This window comes from Oryzias melastigma, linkage group LG7 (assembly GCF_002922805.2).
Source record: "Oryzias melastigma strain HK-1 linkage group LG7, ASM292280v2, whole genome shotgun sequence".
In the NCBI taxonomy this organism is placed as follows: Eukaryota; Metazoa; Chordata; class Actinopteri; order Beloniformes; family Adrianichthyidae; genus Oryzias; species Oryzias melastigma.
The window spans coordinates 24744016-24756644 of NC_050518.1; the positions used below are offsets into that span (position 1 = coordinate 24744016).

At 43.4% G+C, this 12629-nt stretch overlaps 1 protein-coding gene across 1 annotated transcript; it reads left to right on the top strand.

Moving 5' to 3' along the window:
• Window positions 1-1036: 1036 nt before the first annotated feature.
• On the top strand, window positions 1037-12629 carry mbd1a (methyl-CpG binding domain protein 1a; the record flags this gene model as incomplete). The annotated part of the gene is given in 13 exon segments (XM_024292588.1): window positions 1037-1099; window positions 4027-4243; window positions 6057-6489; window positions 6691-6835; window positions 6902-6973; window positions 7188-7337; window positions 9559-9690; window positions 11005-11130; window positions 11203-11286; window positions 11697-11747; window positions 11944-12030; window positions 12108-12470; window positions 12546-12629. Coding segments are annotated over 12 exon segments (1782 nt in total), but the record flags the coding sequence as incomplete, so codon positions are not given.

The window sequence follows — 12629 nt, forward strand, 5'->3', positions numbered from 1 at the left end:
GTCCGGGGTGTACCCCGCCTTCGGCCATCAGTAGCCGGGATAGGCTCCGGCACCCCCGCGACCCCGAAAGGGAAGAAGCGGACAAGAAGATGAATGGATGGATGTTTTGAATATATTTATATTATGATGTATTTATTATTTTTTATATTAATCAGATCCAGTTCACATCCTGTAAATGTATCAGTGAAATACTGAGATTGTTAATATCATACAGAGTTACATGGATACTCATAAAGAAGTTCTAATAAAAATGTTCAGATCATTAACATTTTAAACATTGTTCTGCCTCTCCTGGAGGACGTTTCAGTTTGGCCACTAGTTGGCGATCGCACTATAGCATTACACCTTATTCCAGAAGAAGAAGAAAGAATGAGGAAAAAAATTATATTTCCGACCACAAATGGTTATTTAAAAAAATATTTCCATAAAAGAGTTTGGAAATTTCATACAAAGATGTTCATTTAATCAACAATGTGCGTTTAGGTCGACCGAGCGTTAGCATTAGCCATTCAATGGGAAATTCTATTAAATGTTTGCATCAAGCTAGCAGACTTTAGCTTTATGTGCTAAATTGATTGATATCTTTTATGAATTGATTTTTGATCTGATAAGCTTAAATTGATTCCAATTGATTAATTGGTTTGCCCTACCCACACCTAGCTTAGACAGCGTCAGGTAAAGAGAGGACTGGACAAAATTAATGATTAGGTCAAGTTATTTTATTCAGGTTTTTAATTATTACCTATTATTACTTTGGAATACAGACAGAAACTAGCTTTGCCTATAATCTGGTGTAAAGCATCTTTAACGATTTTTGCATATTCTCCCTGTCAAACAAACTACTACTAATTTTTATTTTTATGCAAAATGATTGGTGTGTCAAACTGCTAAACATATTAATATTTGGCTCAATCATTGTTGATTGGCACCCTAGACGGCCGCCTAGGTAGCCTGTTCGCAGGGCCGGCCCTGACTCAAATGAGTTTCTGCCTTTTGCGCATGCTCAGCGGCACATTGCGTTATGATGTTGCCTTCACTGACTCCTCGGAAACTTTCCCTTCTCCAAGCCTTGAGTGCTCTTCAAACACACCCAACCACTGTAAGCTGCGGTCGTATCCGAAAAAAATCAACAAATCTCAGAAATACAAACAAAGATTTTGTTACTGTGGTAGTTATATAATATGTTAAAAGAAGAAACCCTAAACTCGTCAGCTCCAAACAATTAGAAAACAGTATATCTGATTTAAAATTAAAATATCTATTTTTCAGTTTTCTGAACGTCAGCTGATCCGCCCTTCGTCTGGAATTAAATCTACTGTGACCAAAAGCCTTTCCGTCTGGATAGTAAACTAAATGTCGAGTAAATCCTGAAGCTCGTCAGATGTCCGTGCTGCCCCTGAACGCATCGGCGGAGGCGGAGCACCGGACGGGCTCGCGGAGCGGTGAGATACAAAAAAATGTTGATTCACTTCAATTCGAGGGTTTAATAGAGCACGAGCGCGGCTACATCGGCGGGAACCGGGGAGCGCGTGAGCCCGAGCTGCACGTCCGAACAGGTGCAAAGAAAAACCCGCCGTTCCTCGCGGGGATTCCGTAGCAAATGAGTCGGTCCGGGCTGTGCGCGTGGACCCACATCGTGTTGGCGCGCACGCGCATCAAAAAGCACGCGGACGCTTGAGCCGCTATGGTGGATCTGCAGTCCCGGAGTCCGGGTGCGCGTCTCGGCATGTCTGCTCCCACAGGGGCGCGTGCACGAGGATCTGGGTTCAACCATTTGTTCAGTTAAATCTTCAGATTTATGGAGCATAAATGTGGCTACGGGCGCGTCCTCATCGGGGGATGATGTAGAATCCTCTGGGCGTCAGTTTTCATCAGCTCTCAGTTGTGTTTTATTGTGGTAACAACCAAAACAGATGCGACGCTCTTCCGAATGGGAGGTCTTAAAGCCGGGTTCTATGGAGTTAAAATGGGGCCAATATTATTCGAAACCCCCCAAAATATAAGCGTTTGGTCAAAGGAAATGGTAAAATATCTTAAACTTGTTGCTATTCTAAAGTAAACTTAACCATTTTCATCCACAAATGTTTTGTTAGGTTTTAAAACTCACAATTTCAATTTCAAAACTTTTTTCCACTTTCAACTTTTTTTTCTTTTTCTTTTTTTTTTTAATCGGAAAATTTCAGTTTCAAAACTTTTCTAGAGAATCTGGCTACAGAGAAAAATATGGCGCCCAAAAATTAATAGCTGGAAGTCCCTCCCCCTGCCAGAACCGGCCCCAAAACATAAAATATCGTTTTAAGCTTTTTCCTGTTTCTTCTCTCTTTTGTCAACCCTTGTTGCCTTTTTTTTCTCCGTGACAAAAACACCTGATCTACAGCTCTGATCAGCTGATTCCCAGAGAAAAAAACAGTTACAGTGTATTCACATTCAAAGGATGTAAAAGCTGATAGTTCTGAAAAGTTTTAAGATATCATCTTGAAAGGGTTTCCTAGTGTTAATGAAATTTCCACTTACACAGCCGGCTAAAGTTACGATTTCCAGCTACAGATTGATGCTGATGCCATCTTACGCGTGACTAGAGGCTCCTCAAACTTTTGGCCCTGTTGGGACAATTTTTTTAGTTTTGAAACCTAAAAAAATGGAACATTTAAAGCTGAAAATAATTAACTTTATTTTAGAATATCAAAAAGTTTTGGGCATTTTACATTTTTTTAGCCAAATACCAATATTCTTTTCAAAATGTTTTACTTGGGTTTTAAATAATATTGTTAGCTCCATACGGCTTCATCTTTTCATCTGTTGTGAACACCTTCCTAGTGGTCGGTTGTAGCCTCAATCAAAGAGCCGGTGTCGATTTTCAAGGACATAGCTTCTGCAGAGCAGCATTGTATTGTGGGCAGGACTGTTGGCAGGGAGTAAGCCAGCGCTCAGTTCCCATCATCCCTTTGTTTACACTCTAGCTTACAGCAGGGATCCCCAAACTATGGCCCGCGGGCCGGATGTGGCCCTCCTCCACATTTGGCCCCGCCCCCAAATACTATCAAAGATATATGATTTTTTTCATCAATCTGGCTGATTGAACGTGACTTTTTATCCCACCGTTCTGCAGTCTGAACTGTGACGGGAGGGGATAGACTATTTATTGGTTTAATTTTAAAAATGTTTTAGTTTTTTTTTTCAGAGTTGGAATCAATTAAAATAAATTAACTAATTAATTGTAAACCAGGGAAAAACGTAACTGTAATTACCTTTTTTTTTTTAGTTTCAGTATTTGCCGATCACTTAATATCCGTGAATAATCACAATATAAAATCACACAAAACTGCACATTTTGAACATTTATTTTTCATCAACCATGTCAATTGATCAAAAAGATTATTTACACTTTAGTGTTGTGATTAATCACTATTAATCACAATGTTTTACTAGGTAAATTTATGAACAAAAACACGACTAAATCGGTGAGGCAAAGTGAAGGACTGCTGCTCCTCGAGGGGCAATTACTTTGTGTGAATGATTGATTGGTTGATTAATCGAATGAGTTAATGTTCACAGCCCTAATTATTTTGTAAAGATGACAGAAATGAATTAATTTTTGGTTATGTTTGGTTTTCTGGAAAACTAATTGTTTACGTTTAGGCGGTGATTCTTCTGTTCTCCTACAAACCGACCTGCCCCCATCAGAGAAGGAAACAGCCATGTGTCCCTCACAGTTCGGACACCCCTAGCTTACAGCCCCTCACACCCACTAGCTTACAGCAGTGAGCAGCACTGGAGTGATCCAGGACTGAAGCCGACTCCAGTTCAGACGAGGGAAGTGAAAACAGAGCAGCAGGTTTTAACCGCTCCAAATTCATAGAGAAATGTCTTCATTAGAAAAATGATGATAGGACGTGTCAGAGACGGAGTTTTATCAGGAGGGGTAGATTTCTAAATTTAGAAGACCTAAACAAAGAAATCAAGATTTATTTATGCAAAGGTCAACCTTGTGTTCTGTCCCTCCTTTTGCTTTCCTGTGCTGCTCAGGTCGAAGATGACTGGTCAGCTGGTTCTCTGTCAGCAGCTCCTGTAGCGCCGGCTGGTTACCTGATCTCCACAGCATGGACAGAAGGACCCGCCTCCTGCGCTGGACATCCCCCCATCATCGGCTATGCTAGTGGAGGAGATGGTCCTGGATGGGATCCTGATATGGATTTGGAGCAACAGGATGAGTTGTGTTTGGGGGCGGGGCTAGAGCTGTCAGGTAAGTCGAGGTGTCCACACCTGATTCCTTAAAGGTGTGTTCAAACACATGCAAAGACTCTGATGGTTTTTGCCTTTTATTGTGAAAGGCTGGAACAAACTGAGACAACTTTAGACAGACGTCAGCCTTCATGGTGTTAAAGGAGGCAGAGAAAGTCCATCATTTCTACTCATATTGACTTTACTGAGACACATCCAGCTTTACGAACTAAAGATGTCAGAGCATGTCGAGGTCTGCAGATGTTGTTCCATCATTACGTCTCCTCTCCATCACATCAGTGTAAAGGGCCTACACCAGAGGTCACAACCTTTAAGAGTAATAGAGCCATTTGGGTCGATTTCTACTGATCTCAACCTGGAAGGATTTACTTTAGCCTTTAAGAAATCTGGATTTGGCTTCAAGACCTTCTGTGTTATAATAATAAATGTGAATTATGTCTAAGTTTTGGTGCAAACAAAAACAGAAATATAAATTGTCCTCAGCAGTCTTATACTGCTGTGTTTTGTTATTTTAGTTTGGGGTTGGACCTTGGTAGTCTTAGTTTGCGGGCTTTGTTTGTTTGTTTGTTTTCTTTTGGTAGTTTTGGTTTGGCAGCCATTAGCAGGAGCTGCTAAAGGCTAAACTACATCCATAAATGTCATCATAAATTACCTTTAGGACACAAAAGAACACTTTCATTATGAAATATTAGTTATATTTTAGAACTCTGGAAGTAAGACACCTTAATCTCTGAGGCTCCGCCTTTCTCCCCTTGTTGGTGCCGCCCATTTCATGATGTCAGAAAACCCCGACACGTGTCTGTGTTTCTCCACAAAAAAGCAAACATCTACATTTTTTGCAAAGATTGATGGTTTTGGGATTGTTTATAGTGAGGAACGAACATTATGATACTTTAAAAGCCAAAAGTGGATTTTGGATGCGATAGACTCTTTAACAAGTGCTATTCCAAGTCCCTCTGAATCCCCATCTTAATAGTGTGTGTTTAGTCTGTGTTCTTTTACACTCACATCAAACAGATTGTGTATCTGTTTGCCTGCACACACAGTTGTGCACTCTCCAGGCGGATTCACATCATACGTGATTGCTCCGGCGGAGTCGGCCAGCTCCAGTGTTAATCAATGGTACAGATGCGCTCTGAGGTGAATTGAAGTCCAGCAGCTCGATTTGAGCGGTGAGGTAATACCTGAAGTCTGACAGGTCGCTGCATCGCGTCAGCCAATCAGGAACTCAGCTTTGGGCACGTCACGTTTTCAGTGACTCGATCAGCGGGTAGAATACTCATCTAAAGTGAGCGATTTTGTCCAGAACTTTCATCTTTCTCCTTCACCCGTTCGAGCTGCAGGTTTTCAGAGCTCTTCCGGCTACTTTGTGGTGAAGGCGACATAAACTCTGGACAGATCAGCGGTTTCCGTTCTCGCGGTGGAGCTCACTCGCTTGATATGCCGGTAGAGAGAGAGATGATGCAGGTTCAGAGGCTGCTGGCTCTGGCCTCATCGAGACATTGAAGCAAAAAGGAAAAAGGTCTCCTGATTTTATTTTTCCCCCTCAGATTAATACGAGACAGAGAACCTTCAAGCTCAGACACAGAGACACAGAGACACAGAAACACAGTGGAAGCGGCTGTCATTCAAACACAACCCCCTGTCCCGGGAGAAACCTTTAATAATAGGTGTGAAAGCACCTTTAGACTTGTGAACATGTTTGTGTATGTTTGTTTGGCATCATCTAACTTAGTATCTGTTGGTCTACGAGGAGCTGAACAGCCAGAAACCAGTAAAAATCCCAGAACTGAACTCTGACTCTGTTCCTGCAGAGACCGGCGCTGAGGGAAATGACACGGAGGAGCACTGGAGGAGGCTGTTTCCCACCATCAGGGACTGCACGGTGGTCATTGTCCGCCTTCCACCTGAGCAGCTGAAGCTCTGGGGGGCGGAGCAGCCATGGCGGGACAAACGGAAACGGATACCCAACCTGAGGTCGGGCTGGGATCGGATGTGGAAGCTGCAGCCGCGAGACCGAGGAGGAAGATTCGAGAGTTTTGTGAAGAAGGTCAGAGTTCAGGCCAACGTTTCCCTTGAGGATGAAGCTGGGAGACCCCACAGCAGGCTGAGGCTGACCCACTGCACTGACTCCACCCACCTTCAAAACAATGACTTATTTCATCAGTCGGAGGTGGAGCACAGTTATTGCCTCATACGAGAGGGGCAAGACATACTGGACGGCGGGGGCCAACAACAGGAGTCCAGGTGAGACGAGGGAAGTTCAGAGCAGGTTTGGTCCACTGGATCTGCATTCAGTTCAGTTTATTTTAGTTTACGACTCCAACTAGTCACCTGGTTCAGACCATTGGAGAAGATGGGAGTCCGGCCTCTGGACTCGTCTTCAGACATTTCTCCATCAGCCGGTTTCAGATGCTGTCAGACATTTTCTGTGACTTTTGTTTGCAGGCTCGCATTCACCTGTGATCACAGAGGACACTGCAGCTGCCCCACAGGTAACTCTCACCTGCCCCGCCCCCGTGAAGATGCTTCCTCCTTCTTCCCAGGAGATCGTTTGGGTTCCCCCCCAGAAAAGAAGAGCATCCCCACCGTGGTAGGTAACCAGGTGACGTGCGTGCTTGACGTGTATGAGGGGGTGTGACCATTCGATGTTTTTCAGGTGGAAGAGGCTCCGTGGTTGCTCAGGAGGTCACAGCTCAAAAAGGGGAGCGAGGAGGAGGAGGAGATCAAGGTGAGTACAGTGGATGATGGTTATCTGTTGACCAGCAGTGACTCCTCTCCAGTCATGTGACCTGCTGCTGGCTTCTGATTGGCCCTGCAGATGAAGACTGGGACAGGGGGGTGGAGCCAGCTGCAGGAGGGCCGTTGCGTCTTGTAAAGGAGCTCCACACAGAGCAGGTCCAGGTCTTTGTTCACTGACACAGGCATCCCTCCTGTCTCTGCAGAAGCGGCGGCGGCGGCGACAGGCCTGTGGACTTTGCATCGCCTGCATCAGGAAGGACTGCGGCGAGTGCATTTACTGCCTGGACAAGAGGAAGTTCGGCGGCCCCTCCACCAAGAGGCAGAAATGTGTGCACAGACGGTGTCTGGTGGTGGTGAGTTCCCGCCTCTGCTGACGGCGTCACACACGACCTGCAGCATCGTGTGGTTAGAATTGATGATCCTGTCGTTATCTCTGGTCTCTGATCATCCATTAATCTGATCATCCATTAATCTGATCATCCATTTATTTGATCATCCATTTATTTGATCATCCATTAATCTAATTATCCATTAATCTGATCATCCATTAATCTGATCATCCATTAATCTGATCATCAATTAATCTGATTATCCATTAATCTGATCATCCATTAACCTGATCATCCATTAACCTGATCATCCATTAATCTGATCATCCATTTATCTGATTATCCATTAATCTGATCATCCATTTATCTGATTATCCATTTATCTGATTATCCATTAATCTGATCATCCATTAACCTGATCATCCATTAATCTGATCATCCATTAATCTGATCATCAATTAATCTGATTATCCATTTATCTGATCATCCATTAATCTGATTATCCATTTATCTGATTATCCATCTATTTGATCATCCATTAATCTGATCATCCATTAATCTGATCATCCATTTATCTGATTATCCATTTATCTGATCATCCATTAATCTGATCATCCATTTATTTGATCATCCATTAATCTGATTATCCATTAATCTGATCATCCATTTATCTGATTATCCATTTATCTGATTATCCATTAATCTGATCATCCATTAATCTGATCATCCATTTATCTGATCATCCATTAATCTGATCATCCATTAATCTGATCATCCATTAATCTGATCATCCATTAATCTGATCATCCATTAATCTGATCATCCATTAATCTGATCATCCATTAATCTGATCATCCATTAATCTGATCATCCATTAATCTGATCATCCATTAATCTGATCATCCATTAATCTGATCATCCATTAATCTGATCATCCATTAATCTGATCATCCATTAATCTGATCATCCATTAATCTGATCATCCATTAATCTGATCATCCATTAATCTGATCATCCATTAATCTGATCATCCATTAATCTGATCATCCATTAATCTGATCATCCATTAATCTGATCATCCATTAATCTGATCATCCATTAATCTGATCATCCATTAATCTGATCATCCATTAATCTGATCATCCATTAATCTGATCATCCATTAATCTGATCATCCATTAATCTGATCATCCATTAATCTGATCATCCATTAATCTGATCATCCATTAATCTGATCATCCATTAATCTGATCATCCATTAATCTGATCATCCATTAATCTGATCATCCATTAATCTGATCATCCATTAATCTGATCATCCATTAATCTGATCATCCATTAATCTGATCATCCATTAATCTGATCATCCATTAATCTGATCATCCATTAATCTGATCATCCATTAATCTGATCATCCATTAATCTGATCATCCATTAATCTGATCATCCATTAATCTGATCATCCATTAATCTGATCATCCATTAATCTGATCATCCATTAATCTGATCATCCATTAATCTGATCATCCATTAATCTGATCATCCATTAATCTGATCATCCATTAATCTGATCATCCATTAACCTGATCATCCATTAATCTGATCATCCATTTATCTGATCATCCATTAATCTGATCATCAATTAATCTGATTATCCATTTATCTGATCATCCATTAACCTGATCATCCATTAATCTGATCATCCATTAATCTGATCATCCATTAACCTGATCATCCATTAATCTGATCATCCATTTATCTGATCATCCATTAATCTGATCATCCATTAATCTGATCATCCATTAATCTGATCATCAATTAATCTGATTATCCATTTATCTGATCATCCATTAATCTGATTATCCATTTATCTGATTATCCATTAATCTGATCATCCATTAATCTGATCATCCATTAATCTGATCATCCATTAACCTGATCATCCATTTCATCCAGTGGAGACTGGTTCTAGGATGATGTCATGAAATGGGCGGCACCCACAAGGAGTGAAAGGCGGAGCCTCAGAATAGCAATAAGCTCTTTTAGCTTGAAGAAAGCGACAGCACATCCTAAATGTTAAGGAGATGGTCTGTGGTGGTTCTGCTCTGCTCTTCAACTTCTCCACTGGGGGGCGGGTCCGTCCAGATGGTTCCGGCCAAAAGATGTTTAGCTGATGGACCTCAGGCCATCTACAGCTTGTGGATCACCTCTAACACTCGTTGGTGGTCACCTGTTTCCTCTGCAGCTGCCCAGGAAAGACTTGAAGACGGAGGTGGCTGATGGTCCAGAGTCCCGGGAGGAGATGGTCACTCCGGTCAGAATTCATCTGAGCCGGCAGAGGAGAGAGGATGTGGAAAGACAGGAGTTCTGTTCTTCTGTGAGTCCGGCTCTCTTTCAGTGATGGAGTTAATATGGAGCTAAGCTAGTATTTTAGTAACGTGTTAGCTTTTTTTGGCTAACTTATGCTACTCTGAAGAGTTTTTCAGCCTTTTCCAAGATGTTTCCTGAAGTTTGAGCAAATGTCTTCAGTGGTTTTTCTCTCATGTTCTTGAGGGAATTTTCCAGTCATTTAGCAACTTCAGCAATTACAGTAAATTACTTCAGCATCTTCAGCAAACATCTTCAACATATTCAGTAATCAGTATTTCACACAAGCATTATTGCAGGTTATATTAGTTATATTTGGAGTTAGTGGACTCTGACGTGTGACCAAATCTTTGGTTTATCAGCTGGAGGTTATGGCATCTGTGAGCCTTTTCTTGGTATGCTTACAGTTAGGGTTCACTTGGCTATTCTGTGTTAGCAGAGTCTATAGACTCTTTACAAAACATTAGAATATTATGGAAAGGTGTCATTATTTCCATAATTCCAAATAGAATACAGTGGACAAATGTGCCTAAATGTTGCAGGACATGAATGTTGCAGGACATGAATGTTTGAACGTGAGTTTCACCAACTAACCCTCCAAAACTCAAAGCCCCCGCACAGGCTCCTCCCATGTCATTAAACTGGTTGAATGTTCTCAGAAGACCATCACTGATCCCCTCCATAGTCTGGCTCAGAGACTACAGTTCATGGCTAAAGAGGCTGTTGTTCACAGAGCGCTGTGTCCAGCAGGTCAACAGAAGGTCTGATGGAAGGACAGAATGTGTGAGGAGAAGATACAGCAGTGGGTTAGGAAAAGGTCAAAGTTCAAGAACCTGCAGACATCCAGTAAGAGTGGAATTAGGTGGAAGAACAGCTTCAAGAACTCCACATTCAGATCCATTCAGGAGATGGACCATAACTGTCAGGTTCCTCGGGTCAGGAGGCTTCTGATCCTGGACCAATGAGGGGAACGTCTCAACTGGACCAAAGAGGGAACGTCTCAAATGGACCAAAGAGGGAACGTCTCAAATGGACCGAGGAGAAGGACTGGACTGTTGGTAATTTGGGAATTAAGGTCCAATAGTTTGCAGGAGGACAGGAGAGAACCTTCCAGCTGCTGGAAGTCCAGAGAGAAATCTCCAGTCAGTCAGTCAGGATCTGGGCTGTTATGTCTGGTTTTGGTGTTGGTAAAATCTACCTTCCTCAGTTCAGAACCACTGCAATCTTCCTGCAGAATGTTCTAGAGGACTTCATGAAGGAGAGTGAAGCAGTTTGTGTTTGTCAAAGAGAAGCTCACTCTGAACTTCACTGTCTTCTATTCCAGGTGAAGCAGAGCGAGAAGTGGGAGAGGATGCTGGGAAGCAGAAGGATGGAGCGGAAACACCTGATGGTTGGAAATGAAGCGAAGAAAGAGGAAGAGGAGCGGGAGGAAGAGACTGCTAAAGCTCAGGTTGGTTCCTGTAAACTGTGGAGAAAGTCTCAGGAATGCTCAGAGAAAAACGGGCCTGTGCCTCGAGTCCAGCAGGTCATAAAGACGACCATGGACCAGAAGGAGCTGAGCGGGGACCAGTCTGAAGCTGGGATGGATGAAGAGGAGACGATGGAGGTCTGTCCACAGCCTTGATGAGTGAATTTAAAGAGAATCTTCAGGTTTCAGGGCCGCCTCGGCCCACTCTGACCACGGAGAGATCCATCCTCAGACTCGAGGATTCTCCACGAAAACAGATTTGATTGTAGCTTTCTCTGAAGAGGATCATGAAGGAGATGTGTCCGTGATACACTAGACTGTGATACACTAATGTGTCATCAAATCCATCTTTGAAGAGAAACCTTCATTAATGTTTCAGAGAGCGCGACAGTAGAAGCCTTTGCATCAGAAACTGATGAACCATTTGTGTCAGACAGATCATCACATCTTCACCTGGACGGGTTTGAAGAAGCAGAACAATGTGTGAAACTTTTAATTGTGAAGATTGTGAGTTCTACTTTCAAAAACATGAATGTTTGTGTTTGCAGGATAAAAAAACAAGTCCACCTGAAGAGCTGCTGAAAGCTAAAGTCCTGCAGGTATTACAAACACACACACACACGGACACACAGACTCAGAATCACACAAATAAAACAACCAAACAGACTCAGAATCACACAAAGACACATCAACAAAATCAGAAACACACACACAGACACACACACACCGACACACTCGGAATCAAACCACACAGTGACTCTCTGGTTCTGAATCTTCGTCCTTCATCTCTTTCAGCTGAATCTGACTCTGAACGGCGGCCATCTTTCCTCTGACCCCGTGTCTGACTCCGCCCTCGGCAGCCTGTCAGGACTGCTGCATCAGGTGAGCTTGGCTCCGGTTCTGACCCGATGTTGGAGGGTTTGTTCTGCTGAGATTCTGCGTTCTTCCTGGCTGTGCAGGGCGGGGAATTCCTCCACGTTTCCACGGGCCTGACCTTCATCCCTGCTGTTACTGTGGAGCCCAAAGAGGAGGAGGAGCCTGTGGAGGTGGAGCTCTACGGGAGGAGCAGTGCTGCTGAGGGACTAATGGGGGGGCGGGCCGCGCCATGGGAGGAGGTCCTGTTCAGGGAGGGGGTGTCGGAGAAGGGGAAGTACCTTGATATGGAGGTGCAGCTGATTGACCCCAACCAAGAGCCCCCGATCCTGCCCCCGCCTACGCCCTCTGACATCACCACACCAAAGGCTGCTGATGATGTCATGGGGTGGGACTGTGATGTCACAACAGACGCCGTCTCCTCTGATCGGCCGGAGTTCCTGCCAGTGGTCAGTGTAGCTGTCGGTCATCTGCGTTCGGCTCAGAGCAGTGCTGAGGCTCCACTCTCTGCTTTGTCTCTCTAGAGCTGGGGGGCGTATGACCTCGTTGGAGGGGGCGTCGGTCCGGACGACCTCGGTGGGTGTGGCTTGAAACAGCTGCTGGAGCTC